The following is a 23,963-nucleotide window of genomic DNA, read 5'->3' as shown; positions in this document are numbered from 1 at the left end:
CAAAACCTGCAGATAAGCTGTTTAAAGAAAAACTCCTGTACTGAACATAATTTACCAAAAAATCTTGTAAAACCTGCAGTATAACGAGCAATAAGCGACAGTAACAACACACACTATCACTGTGATAAATGAGTAGCTTAGAGGGAACATTGATCTCATGTCTCTCTGTGATGTGACGTCTTCGTTTCACTTCAGATACACCTCCCCAATAGATTCTGCAAAAGCCTGAGATGCATTTTTCAAGTTTTTTTTGCACAAAACCCCTGTCAGTGATTGGGGTTAAAATCTGCAGGTAGGCGACGAATAAGATTTAACAGACATCTAGGAGTCCACGAGAAGCATGAAAATCACAGCAGAGTGGGATAAAATACATTCATGGGCTTATCATCGACTAACAGCTGCATGTTTACTTTGTGTGGACTAATTCAGCATATCATTAAATGTCCGGGTTTGCTACATGTTTTAAATACTATCAGAGTACTTCCTCTAATCCTCTACATTTCCTTCGCTATCTGGGACGTACAGGTGAATAAAAACCGACAAACACACAAATAAAAAATCTGTTTTGTGCTCAGAAATTTTATTGAATGATGTTGATCTTTTCCACATTTAAATCCCTATAACTTTAATTGGTTTTTTACCGCGACATATTCTGAAAACTCTTTTCCACCAGGAGGCTCCGTCCTTGATCAACAGATTCGGTTAAAAATAAGATGAATGTGCTTTATGAGAAACAACAGGGGCAACGGTGGCAGGTTCAGGGATTAAGTCACAGCTCTAACGGTGGTCTGAGGTCAGCCTGTTTCTCAGAAGTGCTTTTTAGCAACTTAAATCTGAATCAAAACAAACATAAAGCCAAACGGTTTGGTAGTTTGGCAAAGATAAGGCAAAACTGGCTCACAGTCTAATCATACAGCAGGCTGGGATTTGTGAAGTTTTTTGGGTTTTACTTAGTAAAAACTTTTGTCCCTATGTGTGAAGTTTGCGATCTGCAGGTTGTGATTCTGCTGCTTCAGTGAGCACAAATGGACTTCATGTCTTTCTGTGTTGTTGACAGTCACAGATGGCGGTGTAAAGGATGGCACTACATGAGTTGAAATTTGATCAACTTGGAAGTTCTTCGCTTCAAAAAGCCACATAAACTTTAAGAGTGTTCTGATACATAACTGAGAAAGTGGGAGTTATTAGAAGTCAGTATTTAACTGATGATCATGATTCAACCAACAGGCCTGTTTTTCTGCTCTATGATCAGACTTTCAGCACCAGAAAATATTAATAACTGTGGTTTAGTTAAAGCCCAGTGATCATCTTTGTATGATAACACATGATAGTTAGTTAATTTGGGATTGACAGCATGTTCCAGAGTTTATTAAACACCTCCTTTATGGTTTGTTGGACTATGTTGAAGCGTTTAGAGGATAAAAAAAATAACATCAGGAGCATTTCAGGATCAGAGTTTAATACTTTAATTAAACAGAAAAAACAGTAATGAGAAATATCATATATGAAAAGTATCTTTTTAGTCACTTAATGAACTGAAGTTTTCCAGTGTGTTTCCATGTGCTCCCTGCAAGATGCTTTGTCTTTATTGGATTTTATAAAAATGTTTTAACCCTAACATACTGTTTATATTCAGACCCTTCATAATATCCCTTCATAATTAGTCTCTATGTCAAATTTATCCACAATAAATCATTCATGGATACCTCATCAGTCACAGATAAATGTGTGATGAATTTTTTCAGAGAGCTTATAGAGAGAAGAGAGAAAACATTTACAGTTGCATTATATAATGCTCCAGTGCTACATAACACAGGGGAACATGTTAAATGAATTATATTAAATGTGAATGTGAAGAATGCAAGTGTCTTTTTTGGAATTTTTGAATAAATATGAGTCAGAAACTCTACAAAAATGTCTATCAGCTGCACACATATCTTTTTAAGAAATATTAAATATTTATAATATATATAATATGGGTCAAAATTGACCCAGATCAGTATGTAAGGTTAAATGTTTTGCACGTTTGTCACCAAAACATTTAGTTAAAAGCTGCCCTCTGATCATAATCTGTCAGCCATGTTGTGTTTGTGACTTCTCTTCACTTCTACCTGACGGCTGCAGTCTGATGAAGGCGCGTTTACGCACGGAGTTTGGTCCGCGGCTCCCGGTGCGCACTGCCGCTACGAGCCAGCAGAAGTTGGCTGTCATTTGTTGTGTCAAGTGAAACATGCTTAGTGCAGGAAACACCGGAAGCTATACCAGCGAACCTTCAACATAAAAGCATAAAAGCGCTTCCATGTAACAAACGAGATATGACAGAGCTGCTAAATATACTAATTGTCTGATTAAAGGACATTTTGAGGCGAATGCTTCTCAACACACATGAAGTTCAAACCCTCATCATCCTCATGTGGGCACGTAGTCTAAAAATATGCATAAATAAGTTCATCTGTCTGTGATTATTTATTTATTCTTTTAAAATACCAATCAGTTTGAGGATTTTTCATTTATTATTATAAGCCTATTTAGCTTTTATATAGTCGTTATGTTATAACTTAACATTTATCTTCTTTTCTATTATTATTGTTGTTGTTGTTGTTGTTGTGCTTCTCTGTGTCTCTCTCTCCCCTCTCCCCCTCTCTCCCTCTTTATCTCGCAACCCAACCAGTCAAGGCAGATGGCCACCCACCTACAGCCCGGTTCTGCTTGAGGTTTCTTCCCATTAAACGGGAGTTTTATGGTGCTTGCTCATGGGGGGAATATTGGGTCTCTGTAAATTAAAGACTACAGTCTAGACTTGCTCTATGTGAAAAAAATGCCCTGAGATCATTTCTGTTGTGATTTGGTGCCATATAAATTTAAAAAAAAATGTTTTATTATATAATTTTCCTCAAAAAAATCATCTCTTTTTCTTATTTATGTTCTATTTTCAGTGAGCAAACTGGACACCCTGCATACCTGCTGTAATACACACACTGTAATATATTTCTGCACAGCTCAATACAGCCGAAGTCTGGATATTAGTTCTGCTGGGTCCAGCGCCTACATCACTTTTTTTTTCCTTTTCCACTGTATTGGTATTCCCTCAAGGATCTTTTACTATGTATTTATTTCGGATATTACTTTTAGTAATGGTCAATTTCTTGTGTGAAGGTATTATTTCTCTGCAGCCTCCTCTCTGTTTGTTGACTATTCTCTCCAAGCGCCTGTGTTTATGTTGAAAGCTGTGACCGGAAAGGCGTCTAGTTAATTCGGTCTGGCTTGACTCTGGTCTCTGTCCCGCAAGGTCCCGCAACTGGCATGAGTTTAGGATCTCTGAGTGGAAAAAAGAGGGGGGAATGAACAACACGCCGCCAGGATTACGGTTGGTGTGTGGACTTCCATTTTATTTCACTTTGTCCAGTTTTGGCTTTTGGGATTTAAGTTTTGATCGGGTTTTCTTTCTGTGTTGGCGGCTGGTCGCTCGTAGCTCGCCAAAGGGACTGTATTTGGGACAACAGCGGCTCCGTGAATGCTCTTCCAGAAGTATTTGCAGTGCAGGGTGTGTTGTCATCACTCTTGTTTTTGACTTTTTGGATTTTGCTGATAGTGATTTAGTCATGTGTCCACGTAAAAAAACAAAACTCCACAAAACCAAAAAGAAAGCTATGAATAAGTTTTTAAAAAAGTGTTAAAGTGATCATAAATGTTTTATTAATCACATTTAAGTTTCATTTTTTATTAAAATGACCAAATTTAATTCAGCTAAGAATGGTATTTGTCAAGATATTGCTGTAAATATTCAAAATGTTTCTTTAAAAAAAAAAAAGCCATGAAGTTCAGCTGAGCTCCCATGGTTCTTTACCTAAGGTGTATTGTATTTTTGTTGCATGTTTGCCATCTCTCTCTCTGCATTGTGTGTGACAGGAGGTTGTTTTTTTTGCTGACATAGTTCTATAGGGATTATAATGCAGGGACCACATGCCCTCCCAGGCCATTGTTGGCCCCTCTGTCTCTGTTGTCTTTTTTCTACTGAGTGAGTCAATTGATGGAGGGATAAAAGGCAAAAAAAATATGCATTGACATGGGCTTTCAGGACAGAGAGGGAGGGAGAGAGGTTGGTGATTTTGAAGCCCTACTGTTGGTGGCCTTTAACTGGTGCCAGCAGCAAACCGGCCATGAGGGCCCAGAGCTGCCCTGGAATTAAAAATCGAGGGTGATCGACAGGCAAACCATGTCTTTAAACTACATCAAAAACTTCTATGAAGGATGCGTAAGTAGATCATAAAGGCCTTTATTGTTACTTTCATCCAGACCCACCTTGCTGACATATTTTAACTTTTAAAGATTTGACAGTTACAGAGGAGCCGCGTTGAACAAATTATCCCTCTCGAGGCTTAAACTGAAAAGACATTGATCTGTTTTTTCATTCTTAGCTTTTTAATCCAAATCCTTTTACCTCTGCCTTTATGTACCCAAGTGACATATTTGTCGGCCAAATGGCTCTTTGCTTTGTCAGAGTGTCATTTAGGCTTTTTTTCCCCCCTGGTAAATATCAGTGTTAGTGTCAGATATGGGAAATGTCTCCTCTGAATGGGTTTTGTTTTAGCCTTCAGAGCTCAGGGCTTCAGCTGTTGCAGCTGCATTTATCTGGCTGACAAAAGGTGTTTTCTCTTTGTCTCTGACTCTCTCTCTCTCTCTCTCTCTCTCTCTCTCTCTGTGCATGTGTGTGTGTCTGTGTGTGCACGCGCCTGTGTGTCTATGCACATTTGTGTTGCATATCTTTGCCATAAAAATGCTTTTTTTGTACTCATCATGTATGTTTCTGTACATATGAGTGTCTGTGGGTGTTTCCATGCCCACATTAATAAATGCATGTGCATTGCATTGTATAATTATGTGCTCTGTGTGTGTGTGTGTGTGTGGTGCATGCTCCCTTACCTGTGCACTTGTGTGTGTGTGTGTTCCAGCTCAGGCCTCCTACGGTGATAGGCCAGTTCCACACCTTGTTCTTCGGCTCGGTGCGGATGTTCTTCCTGGGCGTTCTTGGCTTCGCTGTCTACGGGAATGAGGCACTGCACTTCAGCTGCGACCCTGATCGCAGAGAACTCAATCTGTACTGCTACAACCAGTTCAGACCCATAACACCTCAGGTAGGACTAAACTAAACTAAAAGGTCCAACAAAATGACATGGGGTCGTAGTCTACTGGTGCACCCATTTGAGTCCTCTAATATCACATAATGTAGAGCACTAAGGTAAGCTAAAATAAGATCAGCTAAACTTCAGTGGTGGTATCCACCGATATTAGCTAATTCCACATACTGCAATCTGTCTCTGCATATATGTTGGCTCATAAGTAACAAAAGAAATTGCGGAGAAATGACAAAGATTTGTTTTAGGTTATTTTTAAAAAATGATGCCATAATGGAATTTGTCCAGCAGGGAGCACTGACAAGTTTATTTTCCAACTGTAAAAAGGCCCACAGCGTACATATCTTGTTCACAAATCTTTAAAGAAAAAATCTTTTATGTTATTGGTGCATGTAAAAAATACTGACAAATACATCTCAATTTTTTAAATAGTTAAATATTACTTTTACATTGACCTCAACATCCCAGTAACTGTTGGGCTACACTATATAGCTACAACAGCAACACTGCATGCAGAACTAACAGATCAGGTGGTACTGTTACAAAATCACAGCAGGTATAGCGAAGCAAAATTTTAGAGCCATTTTAGACCCATAATGTCAGCCAAACTAAATTATGCTCTTGTAAATTTAAGCTAACCTAACTACAACTACAGTTTTAAAAGTCAGAGCCATAATACCACAGTTTACCTGGTGACCAGCTAAATTATGTAAACCAAACCAACTTAAACTAAAAGATACAGCTAAATTAAAGAGTAATGCAGCCCACTGGTGCAACCATTTCAATCCTCTAATATCACATAATGTATACAGCTAAGGTAAACTAAGCTAAACTGGTACAATATGAGAATCTAAACTACTAGCTAGCTACATACAGCAGCACAGATGCTGTTCCTATATGAATAACTAAACTAAATTATACAAGTCCCATTGCTACAACAGTCACATCCACAGGTATAACTACTCACAGTTTTAGAACTATTTTAGACTTGACATCTATAAAAGTCAGACCCATAACACTGTGATTTACCCACCTCTAGTGGCTAGCTAAATTAAACTAAACTAAACTTAACTGAACAAAATAAAAGACAATTTAAACAGGAATGTTGCCACATATATGATGTTTACGTACTTACATACTGTGAATCTACGTACGTACTTACGGACCCAAGTAGAGTCACATAATGTGCAGTATATAATTCAGCTAAGCTAAATTAGGCTACTTTGAAATATGACAAGGTAAATTACATGTAATTATTTACCTTTAATACTGCAGTTACAACTACTTTGCTTACTAACTAAACTAACTAATACGATATCACAGCAGGTTTAACTTTAACAAAATTGTTGGACTGTTTGAGACTCAAAACACATAGTCCAGCAAAACTAACTCATGCTAAAGGAAAAAAAAGCTTAGGCTACAGAAATTGTAGCTAAACTATTGAAAACTCATAACCTGACCAATAATATTCCCCTAGTGAGATAAACAAACTGTACTGTAAATCAAAATGTCATAATAATCAATTCATTATTGTAGGTGCAACTAAATTATACTAAATTGTATTAGTAGTTTCAAACCCATAACATATCATGTGCAACTGACATTACCTAAGCTAAATTATAGTAAAGTATGATGAGAGATGAATGAATGTTTTCTTCTTTCTTGCTGTCTTCTGACATATATCTCCTCTTGTCTGTTTCCATGGGCTTGTCTCATTTCCCCCTTACACCCTTTCTCCAGGTCTTCTGGGCATTACAACTGGTAACAGTGCTTGTTCCTGGGGCAGTGTTCCACCTCTATGCAGCTTGTAAGAATATTGACCAGGAAGAGATCCTCGAACGACCCATCTACACCGTCTTCTACATCATTTCTGTTCTCCTACGCATCATTCTGGAGGTCATCGCCTTCTGGCTACAGAGTCACCTCTTTGGCTTCCAGGTCAGTCAATTTGGAATTACTGAGTTTGTGTCTATCTCATAGCTATGCATCCATGCATCCGCTGTCGAGTTGCTTTTCATGGTAAGGGTTGTGGTGGCAAAATGTCATGCAGAGTACTCAATACATCCTTTTCAGTAAATTCCTTCAGTTCCTTCTGGAGGATAAACCCAAGTTAAACCCAGACCAGCCAGGAGATATAATCCTTCCAGCTTGTCCCATGTTGCAAAGGGTTCCCTTCCTAATTCATCATACCAGGAACACCTCTAAAGGAATGCAACCAGGGGACAACCTTACTATTTGCCTGAACCACAACAACTGGCTTCTCTTAAGTGCAATGGAACAGAAGCTCAAAAGTCGCTCCAATATTGTCAGACTCCTCAAAATATTAAACTCTGTAAGGTAAGTCACCACTTTGGAGAAGATCACTTGGTTCTGCTTCTGTCAGCAATGAACAAGAAGTTTCAAAGACATGTGGTCAACAGAAGGGGTTGATTGAAGAGTGCTGTTAGTAGGGTCCAACATTGCTGCAACATTAATCCATGCATCAATCCAGCAGCAGTAATCCATGCATCCACCCTATTTGGTGCCAATGATTCCAGCTGGTGGGGACAGAAAATGGCCATGGTCTGATCTTTTACAAAGGCTCGAGTTAGTTCCTGGAATATGACAGTGAAATGATTATCCTGCAACATCTGGAACAATACCCTATATTACAACACAATATAATGCCTTCGAGCATGAGTTGCAGAGAAGTTTGCAGAATGACTGCACTAATGAAAAATCTGTCAAAACTGTGTCACAATCACTGCTATATCAGCATGGGTAAAGATTCCTGTGGATCATTTTCATTTTAAATTCAACTTTGACTGTTCTGGAGTTGTTGGTTCTGCCCATTACATGTAAGGTACTCCTTGTTAGTTGGACATGCTAGGTAAATCTAGCAAGTACTTGGTAGGGTCCAATTTGTGTATCAATCAGTAATAAGATCGAGAATATTAGTTAGCAAAATTGCACAATGTCATCTTATGCTTGCAAGTTCAAGACAATAGTTGAAGTATCAGTGGCTAATGTTTTCTTTCTTTCTCCTAGGTCCACCCGCTGTACATGTGTGATGCTAGTGCTTTGGAAAAGGCCTTTAATGTGACCAAGTGCATGGTGCCCGAACACTTTGAAAAAACCATCTTCCTCAGTGCCATGTACACCTTTACTGTGATCACCATACTCCTCTGTATTGCTGAGATATTTGAGATACTCTGCCGACGGCTTGGCTATCTCAACAACCAATGACACATTCTACACACACACATAAAATGACTAAGGGTGAAAATATATGACACTATTTCTGCCAGTTTTTATCGGGCTCTTGGTTAGCTGCTGCTGGACTTTCATAAAACAGGAAGCTAACGTAAGAGCAAAGCCTCACCTGTGGTCCATCGTGAGTGAGTTGCACCAAGAGATTTGAGAATGTGCAACAGTGCCAGAGCTGGCAAGTCTGAAATATTCTCTAGGTGTTTTTTGCCCTTAACGATAGAGTGATCATCCCTGATTGTATTTCAGATATCAGCGGGTCTGTACTGGCTCAGTCCAGAGGTCTTGTATGGACATGACGGCCAGAGAATATGCACCTCTGACTCTGAACTGTTGGGGGTGAAATAGAAAGATTTCCGGTTTTCTTTTTTACCACAAGATGACTGAAAGACAGGCGTCAACTGACTTCATGGTGCTACTAAAAACTGTGACCATTGTTGAATTAGAGCACAAGGAAAGCCCTGGAAGGAACACCCTGGGAGTATTAGCTGCACACATTTTTGACATTTGCTTTATGGCCTGGGGTGCACTAAATGCATTGAAGTTCATCAGACCAACTTGATGCATCTTCTCTGAACTTTGTTCACCTATAGTGTTCCAACAATGGACCTAAACAGCTCAGTTTCAGGAGATTTCTAAAGTTGTAGAAAGCTTTGATCAAAAGGCATGAAGTCTTCATGTCATGTGATAACAACAATGCAAATAATTTAGCTAGTTGCATAATCCTGTATAAAAGTGCATATAAACACTACAGTCTAGCTTGTCTACCAGGTGCTGATCAAATATGACAGGCAGACTATAGAGCTGGCCATGGATTATCACTTGTGTCATTCTTGGGAAGCTGTCATCCAGTAACTTTACCCATGGGCGAGTGAATTGCAGGTGCCATTGCTCCTGACACTTCCATGTGTGATAGTTATCGCTTCCAATATGTGTCTGCTATCGCTTCCAGCCCATTCTGACCTTTATCTCCATCAACATTAGCGCCAAAATTTTGTTATGGTCTTTTGATGGGGTTGTCTGCCTTTTCAAATATCTGTTTCAGATTGGTGGGTCTTGAACAACCTTTAACGTGACTTGTAGAATGAGAAAAGGCTGTCTGAAACATGCTGCCAATCTCAGGCGCCAGAAAAACTAAAACAAATGGCTCAGTTTACTTCCATGTGATGTAAAGGCATCTTCAATCTACGATGTATCTTGACAATGATGCCATCACGAAAAATGGTTTAAATGTAGTGTTTTATTCTTTGTGGGTAAACACCTCCCCAAAGAAATAAAATTAATAAAAAATGGGTGTGATGTAATAATCTTAAAAAAGCAAGGAATCAAACACTCACTTAGATTTTGAAATTTAAGGATGATTGACTTACACAAAAAATATTTAAATTTGGGTATACACATGTGTTGGAATGAAAATATTTAAAATATATAACAGTAGTACAATTTGTAATAATTTAAGTATAAAAAATATAAAAATACCAATGAGAAGAAATACCGCACACTTTTGTGCCCTAAAACAATCATACAAAAAAATTGGTCGACATCCAATGATAAATTGTTGGGAGGAAGTTCTGGGCAATGTCACTGAACAGCCACTGCTAATTTGTCCAAACATCTGAGGTGAGACTGATGAGGTCTCAGCTAGTGTTAAAAAATATCACTGTGTAGTGTAGTTTTTAATAGACATGGACAAAATCAGCATCAAATTTTGAAGTTTTAAGAGTTTCAAGACCCTTTTGGTCTCATATAGAATGTAATAATTATTTTTACGGCTTAAAAGCAAAACTAAGTTCAGATATATTTGAAACGATGGTTACGTTTTGTCCATGTCTGATTCTCAACCATATCTACAGTGGACCTCATCAAGGGTGTCCTCTACCCCCCACTCTTTTTCTATTACCTTTTCCTAGCTTGTAGTATTATAATGCTATCTGTAATTTTGCCTACAGTGTCAGTGTCAATGTTCTTTGAAAATGATTACCTCTCATGTTTTGTAATGTTTTTTTTTTTTTTTTTCTTGATCAGACATCCATCCAACTTTTGTTATGAAGTTTTCAGCAATCTGTTTATCATCTCAGGTACAAAATTGCATTACCAGACAAAAGTGGATCAAACCCTTATTTCAAATCTTTTTAAACCCTTAAATAAGCTTTTCCAGTACTAAGGGACCACTCAAATTGCTCCCAACCTACAGTACCAACAGCCTGGTTAGTCTGACAGGGTTTAAGAGGACTTGAAACAGGTATGTGACTCCTGTGGTTTGGGTTCGTCTGCGTTCTGGTATCTGTGAGTGGAGGATGGTTGTAAATTTTGCCTCTAAAAGTTCTGTCACCAAGACTTAGGCCATGTTTACATTAAATAAAAAATGTAGAAATCCACATCTGTACTGTTCAGTTCAAGTAGGAGAATGAGGCATGTTAATGGTTTTGATAAAATCTGGGGTTGTTTGGTGGAAATATAGCCCTGATCCAGGATTGTCATGTTATCAGTCCTGGATACTCACCAGATGTTAGGCAATCTTCCTAGAAAATTATAAGATGAGAAAAAACTAAATCAGGCATATTTTCAAAGTTTTTACCATAACAAATTTTATGAGTTACTCAGTAGTGGAAACCAATTGGATAAAGAGAAAGGTTTGGAAAGGATTGGAAGGACAGTACACAGTATTGTTAAAAAGTATATTTAATTGGTTGGAATTTGTCAGAAACATTTCTGACTTCTGCTAACTGGATGGCCTCTTCAACCTCCACAGGTCAGCCTGCAGTCTGAGAGTTCATTACATGACTTATCACTCGCCTTGTTTTCCTGCATTGACTGCGTTGGTCTCATGGCCTGGTCACACCAACATTTAAAACAGTGACATTTAGAGCAAAATCAGTTAATTTCAAAGTAATCACCACAATAAGCTAATCCGTTCTGCGCACAGTTGACCAACATAAAACCATCTTGACAGTGCTGACCTTTGAAGAAACGTAGAGAAGGATAGACTAAAATGGAGGAAGCTATCATAGCATATTAGCTTTGTTGTGCCTTTCACTTTTATATAACCCTGCTCTGCTAGAGTACAAACTGCTCCATAAAAGAGGCATGGTTTGCAGACAAAGGTCAATGGTATAAATATATCTCTGGAAAAGACTGTGCAAAGTTATTGACTGATCTAGCTAGGTCTCTCTCCAGCTAGCTTGGAGAGCTATTGTGACTGAAGGGCTAGCATGTTTCCGGGTAGCTAGAGTGTTAGCAGTAATTTGCCAGCTTGCCCTGTGAGTAGTCACACTTCCAGTACCACCTATTTTGCAAATATGTGCGATGAACTTTGCTGTGCCATTTTCTGGTGTGACCAGGCCATTACATTACAGCATCTCTAACTAAGAGCTAACCATTTAAAATTAGACAACATTTTGCTCAGGTTGGCCAAGGTTCAGGTTTTCTTTTTTGGCTAATGATAAAAGTTTTTCTACAGGCTTAAACCTACAGGCTAGTCTTGGTAAAGAGCGTGTTTGAGTTTGTACATGAAGCTGTGATTGATTGTCTTTGAATGATTGACTTATAGTTAGTTATTTGGAAAGCAGATGGTGTATCTTGACAAGTTTGAGTCATTGATTAGATTCTGGTGATTGGAAATTTTTGGGTCTTATGCAAAACTTACACCTCTGATTTTTTAATAGCACCAACAAATCCCAAACTGCGACTCAACTATAAACTGTATTGAATTGTAAAATATCAACAATGAGCTTGGAGATACAGTATGTTGGGGGTTTTGGGGTACTGTAGAGCACAATTGACAAAATCAGTGCATCTTAAACATGTCTTGAGGCTTCTTTTGACCACTAATATCAGGGTCATTTGTGGAAATTTCCAAGGATTCAGCAATGTGCTGCATCACACAGCACACATACACTGAAAATACATCTTCAATTTTTATATCTTTGATTTTTAATAATGTTGTTAAATGTAGCTTTACTTAGTTGTGAAAAGGAAGCCAAGACTTATTTTTCATTTTTCATCAACTGTGGTCTGTCTGTGTGTTAAACTAATTTTGCCCTTTACGAATGTCTACAACCTCACAGCTATGTCAAAGAAAAAGAGGCACACTTTATGACCAACGCATACATATTGAAACAAAATTCTGTCTGTTTGAGTGCTACGTTTACTGTAGGTGACTGTAATTCTCCTACCTGTTTTGTCTTGAGATGATTGATTAAAAATGTCCTACAATTGTCTTTGCTTCATTTTTGATTTAGTTATTGACTTTATTTGATAAGTGCTTTAGAGGGAATTCAAATAAAATAATAACTTTGTTGAAACATGATATCAAATAATTTTATCAATTATCTTTTGTTTTTCATGCATTAACTATTTTTAGCAATGCAATAGCAACATGTATTTATGATCTGTTGGATGAATTGAAATTTAATTTGGAAATGACTGATAATCCTAATGATGCTGGTGATTTATTTTTCATGTAATACCACCAACAAGTCAACATTTCCTTTTGTTTGGGAGACGTTTCTTCAAAAAGTATTTCCTGTCAGCCTCAGCCATACTTTGAGCGGAATGCTAACGTTAGCATGCCAAGTTAGCATGTTTACAAATGTTTAGCATTTAAACATTACAGGATGCACTGTATGAATGGTAACATGAGTGCAATATGATGGTATTGATAGAATTAAGGCATCAAAATACAGCAGATATGACAGAGTACAGCTTAAATTGAGCCAAGACGAAAACTGTGAGTCTGAGATGTCCTAAAATGGCCACCATACAGAGGATAAACCAAGCTGATTTAGGTAACAATGTGACCTTCATCAGATAGCACCCTCAGGACAAACTATACATTTTTGCCTCATTAGCTATATAGTTGTAATAACAAAATTATATTTTCATTCTTTCAGTAATTTTATTTATTAGAATTTCCTTAATTTACTCATCATTTATTTGCAAATTAAATATTGTAATTTAAACCTGCATTATTTGATTTTTTGACAGTTGTTTTCATCAGAAACAAGTAGTGAACACTGGCATATCATCACCTTTTAAGTTGATATGTTGAACATGTTAGCTAATAGTTGCTCCAGCAGTTACAGAGCAACATTATCATTCATGTTTCTGTCCACCTGGTGAACGTAAGTCCAATATTCTCTCTCTTTTAGCTCTGTTTTTGCTCTCCACCAGCTCCTGAGGGAAATATCTGTCTCTTTTGCTGCTAAATGCTCTATTATGTTCACCAGCTAGTTTAGAGCTAAAAGCTGAAACACCAGACATGGACACAGCACATCATATAGGCGGGCGGAGCAGGGTTTTCTACCTGCTACACCAACCCTGTCTCTGGACAGCCAGACAGCTGAACAATGACCTATAAACTAAAGCTGTATAAAGCCGATGGGAGCAACAGAATCGCTGATAATTCTCTGTAGGTTCATCACAATGAGTCACGCACAACACATGACACACTGACAGCTCATGCACTGGTATTATAGAAATATTGATTATAGAAGCTTTAAGTTAAGAGCTAAAAAGATTGAATAATTTAATTAGATTAGTCCATTGACACCTATTTTGATTGATCATCATTTATTTAGAATAAAATGCAAACATTTGCTGTTTAAACAATCAATCAAAGTTTTTTTTGATTAAAAAATTATCGAAAAATAATCAGTCGGATAACTTGATTTTTAGTTAATGATCTAATTACTAATTAGCAAAAACAGTTCTCCGTTCATACAGTAGAGGATTAGATAAATGGAGAGACAGATTTGTTCTTGTGGAAAGCAGGAGAAAGCCAAAGTCATTGGGGACGTACTCCATATTGCCTCTGCTGAGCAGTAAACAAGGCCCAGCCTCATTTTAACTGACAGGTCTCATAAATCAAATTACATTAATTTATATAGTGCTTTACTCAAAACAAGCTTGATTGAAGGCAAAGACAGGACACAAAGTTAGTGTAGGTGAAAGGAAAGAGACACATTTCCGGACATTTGCAATATGGTGTCTCTCTCTCTCTCTGGATCAATCAAAATGTCTACCCTCTGGACTTGTGGACTGAGGCCTGGCAGAGTTTGGTCACACTTACTGTCACATGGTCACCGTCATCACATCGAGTCTGCGAGGGGATAAAATGAGCTACAAGACAGGACGTTTCATGGATATAAATGTCAAGTATGTTTCTGAATGATTCCAGTTTATGCAACATGTTCAGGATTTGCTGCTTCACAAAAAAAGATATCAACAAGTCCTCCAAATACCTTGTTTGACCATGTGACTCCCAAATGACACAGCAGTGTTTTCTAATCTGGCGCCCCTATCGGTATTAATCGGCAGGACGACATCATTTGTCTGTGCTTTCCAGAACTGTTAATCACAGTTAAAAAGTAATGATGTGACGTGTTGTGGGTTAAAATTACTACTTCCTTGAAGTTAGGCCAACTACGTTGTCATGGCAACAATAACAACCACTGGGTTAAGATTAAGGGATGATCGTAGTTACGCTTTTTAAAAAACCGTCCCGACTCGCAGTTGGAAACAGGAAATGAACAGCGGTCTCTTGTGTGGCAAGGTCTACCATTGGGTTACTGGCTCCATATTTCCTCTTCTGAATAAGAGAAATCTGTCCATATATACAGTATCTGAACTGCAACACTGCTCCAGGTCATAATTACTATGGCCGCTAGATGGCATCTGTCACTCAAACGTAACTATAGGTTGTTTTTGGGTGATACACACAGTAAACCTGTCCCTTCACATGAGTATCAACACTACTAATATCATATTCACATGAAAGACTCAGCTGAGAACCCTCACATTGTTGGTGGTAATTTTTTTTTTTTTTTTACCTGAATGAAATCAAAATTTTGCCTAACTGTGCTGATTACAAGAAACAAATCCAAATGATTACATCCATGACACATCAAACCTCTACATCAATCCACCTTATTCCTAACCCCGTGATACATTGTGTGAATTACGAGTGTGCTTTCTGGTTATTCCTTTCCACTGTCTGTGAGAGTTAGCGGTATGCTACAGGTGTACAGAATAAATGATTTGTGAACACAATCTGTCACACTTCGTGATCATACCTCTGCCTTCTACAACAGAATCATAAGAGGACTTAAAGAAGTGGCTTCAGATAAAACAGCAGCAGCATATTTAGCTGCTTCACTGATTCTGTTGCTGCTGACGGTGAAGTGATGAACAATCTGAAAAGCTCTGAGGCTCATCGGTGCTCCCGTAGTAATAAAGTCTGGTGTGTTTTGTTACAGGAGGTAGAATAGAACCTTTATCTATCTGAAAGCAGGCATAAAGCCAAGTCAGAGCCTCGAAGTCCCACATCACATCATAGGGAGAAGCCACGGAGAAAAAAAAAAGACTATTCCATGCTCTCAATTTAATAATTCGTGGTCTTGATTTAATAACTTGTGCACATGGATTACTTACTTTAATAGTAAATCTCATTAATTGAAATGATTGGTGTCAACCTACGCTTTGCACACCCACCATCCACCCGACCACCTGCGTAAGAATTCAGTGTGGTACATACTGCGTATATAGCGCTTAAGTTTCTCAAAAAACGTTGCTCGTGAACATAATCCTAGGCAGCAATTATGTTTGTCCATGCAAAAGAATTGGGAAAACAATTTAGTAGTGTATAAATATAATTTCAAGGAGAGGATTAGTACATGATAGCAGCTGTGTAGGCCCAGGCCAAAACCAAGCCAGCTCCATTGATCCCATGAAAAACAGGGATAAGATCTGCTATAGCGGGAGCCAAAAAGTACAACAATGAATCACCAAGGAAGTGTGTGGCCTTGGAGCAAAGAGTTCATCCATCAGCCTGTGGACTCTCCCAACATCCCGACCCAAACCCTCACCACATCTCCAGCCTGGCAGGATGACCACTTTCCAAACCTCGTGTGACTTTTTGTTTCCAAGTCATGGTTCCCTTGAAGTCAGGCAGTGTGAACCTAAACGAACCACATACAAACATACAACAAAGTTTTCCACTGTGGTTTGGACCAAAGAAAACATTGGCACCCAACGGACAGGCCTTACTAAAATCTAAATATGACAGGCTTTATGAAAAGCCCAAAGAATGTCAGATTGTTAAAGTCTTTCCTAAACCAAACAGATCGAAGTTCTGAGTTTTACCACGGGCCATAAACTCTTTTTTACTCTCTCTACAGATGACCTCTCCTCTCCAAGCCCACCCACTTTCTTGGTAATGCAATTTTGCAAAATTACAGTGGTCGTTTTGATGTACTTTGTCCACTATGTCTTCATTTTGTTTATTGTGAATATGTTTTGGCTTGTATGCCTGACTGCAAACTCAATTGGAGGACTCATGGCTTTAACTTGACCTCAAACCTGAAAGTCCTGAGTGGAACTTTGAGTCTGATCCTGACTGATCCAAGCTCCGCTTAATCTCAATCCAGCTCTGCTATAGCTGATAAAAAGTCAATTACTGCCTCGTGATGGAGTGGATTTAGCTTTTTTTTTCAGTAATTATTGTTTGGCAAAGCAGTCACTTTTGATTATTTTGTTGCATGGGTTTGCAAATGAATTTTAAATTATGGGGAGAAAACTAAATAATGTTTTATGAATCTCTTACTTTTTACATGTTTCTATTTGAATACCTAAAATCAAGCATAAATTAAAGCTCCCTCCGCTCAAAAACATCTTTTGCTTCTTGTTTCTTCAGTTGGATGCTTCATTGTGCAGAGTGATGTGTGTGCAGACAGTGCTTTTTTTGTCAAAGACTCTGCTGCACAAACCCTGCGAGATGGATTTTTGTGTGCAGCAGTTAAGCTTTTGGATAAGAGTTTGTTGACAAGTAAAAAATGTTTTCAATGAACTGCAATTATGTTTTCTCCCAAACACATTAGATCAAACCATTTAGGGTTGCAATGAGAAATCTGACAGCAACAATCTAATGATTAAATTATTCATATTTTGCCCGTAATACATTTATAGTTCAAGACAATTCAAGATAATTCAAGTTTTAGGGAGTCACAAGTTTTGCTTTAGCATCAACAAATAAAATCGTCATTATAGTCCTTTTTTTCAAGGTTTATCCAATCATTAGTTTCACTTTCATCCCATAGTCCATTCAAATTTTCACAAATAATTTCCTGAATGGCCATAGGAAAGCATTTCAGATAACTGTGAGGATCAAAACTGACTGAATGAATCCTTTTCCTTAACTTCAATAAAGTTAAAGAAAAGGATAAGGATATTTATTTCTATTCCTAGTCTATTTAAACTCTTTTTAATGCACAAATTGAAGGTGAAAAGTGGTGAGATTACAATTCAATGTGATTGTGCCTTATATGATGGCATGTGGCTGCAACAATTAGTAAATTAATTAATAAAGAAAATGTCCAATTTCTCTGATTCCAGCTTCTAAGATGTGAATATTTTCTGGTTTCTTCAGTCCTCTATGACTAAAAACTGAATATCTTTGAGTTGTGGACTGTTGGTTGGTACAAAACAAGACATCTGAGGATGTCAGCTTGGGTTTTGGGAAACAGTGATCATCATTTTTCACCATTTTCTAACATTTTATAGACCAAACAACTAATTGATTAATCAAGAAATAATCAACAGATTAATTGATAATGATAACAAACATTAGTTGCAGCCCTACACAAATATGTGTAAAATACCTCAGAGTTTCAGGGTTTTTTTTTAATTGAGAAAGACGATTAAGCAGTGAGTTTAACAATCAAGAAAAGAGGAAAAGAAAACTTCCGTTTGTGAATAAATAATTTTCCCAATAAAACAAAAAGTTAACAATATGGTCTAGAGACTTGTCACTCATGTTATTATAGCAACAAATTATATCTCTAAGATTAAAACAGTTAGTTACTGTGTTGAAAACATGATAATTAAATCAGACTAAAATGTCATTTCACACTGAAAAAAGAAATGGATCGAAACTGTCATGAATCAAATTAAAGAAACAGTAAAATAAAAACAAGTATAAAGAACAAAAAGAGGGAACAAACTGGCAGGGAATTCAGTTAAGACATAATAAAAGTATATAAAAACAAGATAAGACTGTACATAGGAGGTGTAAAAATAAAATAAATTAAAAAAAGGCTACAGATTAATATTCAAGTAATATTTGTCAATAATTTCATAGCTTTTAAAGATTGTTTGGGTCTTTATTGCTTTTTTATTTAGCAGCTTAACTAGAGAGTTGTAATAGAGCTCAATATCATTTAGAAACAGTGTAAAGATCAGTTATTGTTTTCATTTTATTTATGTGGAATTTGCCAGAATTATAAATAGTTGAATTAAAAAGCTTATATTCTTGTCTACTGACCATTTGACCAGTTTTCCTAGAAAGTTTTGCATATCTATCCAAAATATTTTGGAATACATATGATGGAAAAATAAGTGAAAATTGTTTCTTTATTTACATGACAAAAACAAGAATAATTAACATTCAGTTTAAATCTGTCCACCTTTCCTGCATTACAGGATATATTCTATGTAACATTTTAAATGAAAATGTTATTGTTAATACAATATTTGTTTGGAGAATATCTCCATGCCTATTTCTAATTCAAGTCACCAAAAACAGAAGACCAGAATATTTACATTGGGGGAAGGATATTCAATATTTGTTTATTACATTTTTGTTGTTTTTTTTTTAATTTAGAACAACTTTTCTGAGCATGTGGGTTATATTTCTAAAAAATCACAACAAAGATTTTTTTCTGTTGCACAAACTGAGGAGTTTTGAGGTTAGTCAACACGTCTTAAACTCATAGAAAGTTGTCTTGCCTTCAACACTGAGTCCTGGTTTGAATACCTGACTGTCAGAAACAAGGACAAACTGTCAATGGCAATATCAGGCTGTAAACAACACTTATTAGCCTATCACCATGACAAAGCAATAGAACAAAGGAGGATTGATGCCATCCCCTGAATCATCACTTTCAGCTCCTGTCTTCAGGGACATGGTAGAGAGTCTCCTGTGCAAAGAAAAATATCTATAAAAGATAATTCATCCCACATGCAATAAATCAGTTAATCATCATGCTGCAAGCTGAAGAGGAATTTTGACTTTTGTGTAAAAAATGTGGACAATGAAGTTGAAAGCTGCCATGAACCCCAGCCTTTATTAATATAATCACATATTATAAAACGACATACAACTTAAAACCAGAGGACACAGACATGACATCAATCACAGATCAATAATACACATACAAAAATAAAAGGAGCTATGGGAGCATATATTGATAAATAGTAATAACAGATAGATTTTAAAGTATATATCAACACAGATCTTTCAGAAGCGTTGTAAATAACATCGCAGTTTTCATTGCTTTCACATTTTTGGAGGTATTGTCATGAATCTAGGAGGGGCACCTGCACGGCCGGTGACGTCCTCTGTCCCGCGTAGGCGGCCGCTCCTATTGGATATACACGCGGAAGTGAAAGGAACACTTTTGCTAACATCAAGGAGCCTGTTCTCACTTCTTCCATTGATGTGTTTTTGTCTCCTGGAGGGGTTTTAACAGCCATGGCTTTACCGGCTCAGCTGAGAGCCATCCAGCACCACCTGCGGACCGCGAATGAACACGAGAAGCGGGACCCTGTCGTGGCTTACTACTGTGAGTGTGTGTGCCGGCTAGCGTTAGCCGGAGCTGATGTAGCATCCCAGCTTTGTTTACCTCAGTCGACCACTGACAGTTTGTTAGCTTAGCCTTTAAACTAACTTTTATTTGAACTAGGACGTTACACATAAACTGCTGTCAGACAACAACTCATTCATAAATCATTAAAATACCGTTAAACTGCCTGTTTAAATATGTATGGACTGTGACGTTAGCTAAGTTAACCATAACGCTAATGTTAGCTTTGACAGTTCAAACTTCATTAGCCGGCTAACTGAAAGCTGTATTTGTTTCCTTCAGTCACTGTGGCAGACATTATTTGGGGACTTGTACTGTATATTCTGATGTTTGTAAGGCTTCGTTACTTCGCTATTAATTACTAACAGAAGTCAGTTGTGTCTACTCTTCGTCATCCAAATGTACAGAAGTTGTACAGCAGTGATGGAAGATGTGATCAGATCCTTCCTGATATATTATTATATATGACATCATTAGATTATTAATACTGAAGCATCAGTGTTAGAGCAGCATGTTACTGTTGTAGCTGCTGGAGGTGGAGCTAGTTTCAACTACTTTATATACAGTTAGCTAGTTTAGTCCAGTGGTTCCCAACCTAGGGGTTGGGCCCCTCCAAAGGGTCACCAGATAAATCTGAGGGGTCGTGACATGATTAATGGGAGAGGAAAGAAGAAAAAAGTTCTGATACACAAATCTGTTTTTGGACTTTTTTCTATAATTCTAAATTCTCTAATTTTTGCTGAAATATTGGATCATTTGAACATTTATTGAAATGAAACCATGTGAGAAGTTTAGAGGGAAAAATCACTATTTGGTGGAGCTGTTAACAACTCATAGACATCTGAAATGAGACCCCGACTACACACTGCTTTTTGTCAGACATCAAAAGCCAAAACGGTTGAAAACTACCGGTTTCATCTTTAAATGTAGTGGAGTAGAAAGTACAATATTTCCCTCTGAAATGTAGTGGAGTGGAAGTATAAAGTAGCATCACATGGAAATGCTCAAGTGAAGTAAAATTACCTCAAATTTGCACTTGAGTGCTTGAATAAATGTACTTGCTTACTTCCACCACTGGTTTTCAGTCATTGTTAGCTACCTGCCACAGAGGTAGAGTCAGTAGAAAGACAGTCACAGCCAGCATCGGACTGATATCTGATGAGAATTCCTCGTCCAGCTTGTTTCTCGTGTGTTGGTTAACAGATAGTCATGAGTCTCATGTCTCTCAGGCATGTCTGGCTCAGCTCTATAGGCCTTTACACAACGGTGACGTGACGAAAAAGCAAAACACTGGCCTGCGAATGTTTTGCATAAAAACTATTCATACCGGCAGTGATACACATTTTTGACAGAAGCATGAATTTGTGACAGCTCGTTCTTCAGAAAGAAACGATCCTCCCAGCGACGATGTGAGAGAGAGACGCGAGGATGGAGGAATTTAATTCATTGAACAGGACGTCCTCGCTCACTCCACCATCATTTTCAGGACACGGCAACTACTCATGACGCACAGCACCAAAACCGTCAAATATATAGACGTCAGCTATTAATATGTAGAAATTATTAAGTAACGGCATAAACTCTAAACTTTAAACTTAAGATTTAAAAGTTTGGCGATGCTCCTCCTACACGTTGTCCTTGAGTTCATTGTCTTCATCATTTTTGTGTCCTTTGTCATTCAACACAGGGTGATGAGAAACACAAACAATCAGCAGGTCCACTGTTGTCGGTAGGAGTTGTGACGTGACGTCCGTTCTGCATGTGATTGGTCGATGACTTTATTCACGATGCGAAAGCTCAGAAAAATTGACCTCATTCTGAAAACAAATGACATCGCTGTTTCACTGTGTGTCGCATCACGTTCTGTGTGAAAGTACTCGTAACAAAAACAACAGTTCTAAAAAATATATTGACATTTGAATTAATCACAGGAAAAAACCCTCTAGGTGTGTAAAGGCCTTAAAGAATGAACTCCACCCCTCTGCAGGATCAGTTGAGTGTCAGTGGATGAACAATATAACAGTGTGATTAATACTTGCAGTGTTTTCATGGTAGTTGTAGTTGTTTGAATGTGCTGCTAAAAGTGAGAATCAGGTTCACTTGTATTATCTCATTTAAAAATTCAATATGAATGCCGATACAACACCCGAGTTCCTGTATTGATTACTAGCACTTTTTTATATTTGTTACTGACTTCAATTCTCTCACCAAAGATTTAAATAAAGAAGATTTAAGTCATAGAAGAAGTTTAACGTTGTTTTGGTACTTGACAGTTTTACTCTTGTAGAGCAGCACTCATTAACATTCATGAGGGGGGCAAAATATTAGGAACACCTTTCAATATACACCAGCACTGCCCAGTACAACCTCAGCAATAAACATAAAGTAGAATTATCACCTTTCTGACAATTTCAACATAAACTGCTTCATAAAATTTATGGCAGAACTGTTGTGTTGGATTGCATTAGATTACACAGGTGTTCCTAATAAAGTGCTCGGTGAGTGTATGTCTGTTTTTAATTATATTGTGACATCTTTTTTTTAAAGTTTGAGAAAATGCAACGTTCAAAGTTCAGCTTTATTGTCACTATACAAAACAGTATTGCATATACAGGAGTTGTAGAGTGTTCATGCTACACAAAACAAAATCGTACAAATAATAAGAAAAAAATATATAATTGAATAAAAATAAGGAAAATGAATAATGTGCAAGAATTAACGCATATGCAAACTAACTACAGTAGAGTCCAAAAGTCTGAGACTAAATAATAATATTTTCACGTAAACCTGGAAATGATCAGAAAGTTTGAGGATTTGGAAACATTTAAAAACATGTCATGTAAGATGAGGAAGAATTAGTGAAGATTCTGCACTTTTTATAGGTCAGAAATCAGATTTAAGCAGATCTGTGGCACTGACCAAGTTAACTCCTTTGTACAAAAGGTCATTGAAGCATTCAGGTGACACTCAGGTGGATTTGATCTACTCATCAGAGGCTCGTTAAGTAACTCAACTTGCAGCCAGTGTTCACCTGTTATAGATACGGCTGTGCCTCAAGTTTCCAGCAGATCATCGCTCACTAGTAGCATGGAACATGGAACATGGAACCCTGCAACGCTTTGCAGAAACTGGATCAGTTGTAACCAAAGCACGATCAGGCGGACCAAAAGTGACAACATCATCAGAAGATCAATACATCAAGCTTAATTCCCTGAGAGATAGAAAAGCAACTTCATCACAGATACAGAAATTGCTAAATAAAGAACTCAAGACTCTAATCAGCAGAAGTACTGTCGAAAGAAGGCTGTCTCGTAGCGGTCTCAGAGGACGAGGAGCAGTTTCTAAACCACTTCTCAGGAGGGGAAACAAGGCCAAACGCTCGGGGTTGGGTTAAGAAATACCAGCATGTCACAGTGGATGACTGGAAAAAAAAGTTTACTAATGAATCCAAGTTTGAGATTTATGGCAGTAACAGAAGGATGCATGTAAGGAGACGAACAGAAGAGAGAGTGAAACATGATGTTGGGAATATTCAAGTTTTGGGGTGTTTTGCCTCCTCTGGAGTTGGACACCTGCACCGATTTGACTCCACCCTGACCGAGGAGAAGTACCACTCCAGTCTTCAGAGACATGCTGGACCCTCTGGTTTGCATCTTTGTGAAGAAGGATTCATAGCGCAGCAGGATAATGACTCCAAATACACCTCAAAGCTTTACAAGAACTACTTGAAGAGCAACATCAAGTCCTCCACAGTCACCTGACTTCAACCTTGTTGAACATTTATGTGGGTACTTGAAGACTGAGAAAGCTGAGCGCTCTGTAGGCATCTCAAAAAGCTCTGGGGAACATTGTCAGATCACGCTGGGATGACGTGGGTCATCAGGTCTTGCACAAACTTAATCAAAAAATAATCACTAGCTGCAACCTTAATAAGTGTCATTAC

General features: G+C 37.7%; 2 protein-coding genes across 5 annotated transcripts in view; both read left to right on the top strand.

Annotated features, from left to right (window-relative positions):
* Window positions 1–3,064: 3,064 nt before the first annotated feature.
* gje1a (gap junction protein epsilon 1a) lies at window positions 3,065–12,610 on the top strand. Of its 2 annotated transcripts, XM_067572887.1 has the most exons (5): window positions 3,065–3,371; window positions 3,473–3,544; window positions 4,953–5,135; window positions 6,876–7,073; window positions 8,163–12,610. In XM_067572887.1, exons 2-5 carry the CDS (start codon window positions 3,515–3,517, stop codon window positions 8,358–8,360), a joined length of 609 nt encoding a protein of 202 aa, XP_067428988.1. In that variant the 5' UTR covers window positions 3,065–3,371; window positions 3,473–3,514; the 3' UTR covers window positions 8,361–12,610. The 2 variants fall into 2 exon arrangements, with proteins under 2 accessions (XP_067428988.1, XP_067428987.1); XM_067572886.1 differs by lacking the exon at window positions 3,473–3,544 and having other exon boundaries at window positions 3,068–3,371.
* Window positions 12,611–19,794: 7,184 nt separating this feature from the next.
* vta1 (vesicle (multivesicular body) trafficking 1) overlaps window positions 19,795–23,963 on the top strand; it is a 76,699-nt gene continuing 72,530 nt past the window's right edge. For all 3 annotated transcript variants that reach the window (XM_067572440.1, XM_067572439.1, XM_067572438.1), the window contains exon 1: window positions 19,795–19,999. In XM_067572440.1, the coding sequence (XP_067428541.1) occupies window positions 19,909–19,999 (91 nt within the window). In that variant the 5' untranslated portion in view covers window positions 19,795–19,908. The remainder of the gene's footprint in view (window positions 20,000–23,963) is intronic.

The sequence above is a fragment of the Thunnus thynnus genome, chromosome 18 (genome assembly GCF_963924715.1).
Source record: "Thunnus thynnus chromosome 18, fThuThy2.1, whole genome shotgun sequence".
NCBI classification, from domain to species: Eukaryota; Metazoa; Chordata; class Actinopteri; order Scombriformes; family Scombridae; genus Thunnus; species Thunnus thynnus.
The sequence above is the reverse complement of the archived record's forward strand: the minus strand, read 5'-3'. Positions and strand labels throughout refer to the sequence as shown.

Excerpts from the sequence above, each read along its gene's own strand:
- gje1a (XM_067572887.1), top strand. The coding sequence starts at position 3,515 with ATGCTCTTCCAGAAGTATTTGCAGTGCAGG. Across the intron at positions 5,136-6,875 it reads TCAGACCCATAACACCTCAG|GTCTTCTGGGCATTACAACT; the intron begins GTAGGACTAAAC and ends CCCTTTCTCCAG. Across the intron at positions 7,074-8,162 it reads GTCACCTCTTTGGCTTCCAG|GTCCACCCGCTGTACATGTG; the intron begins GTCAGTCAATTT and ends TCTTTCTCCTAG.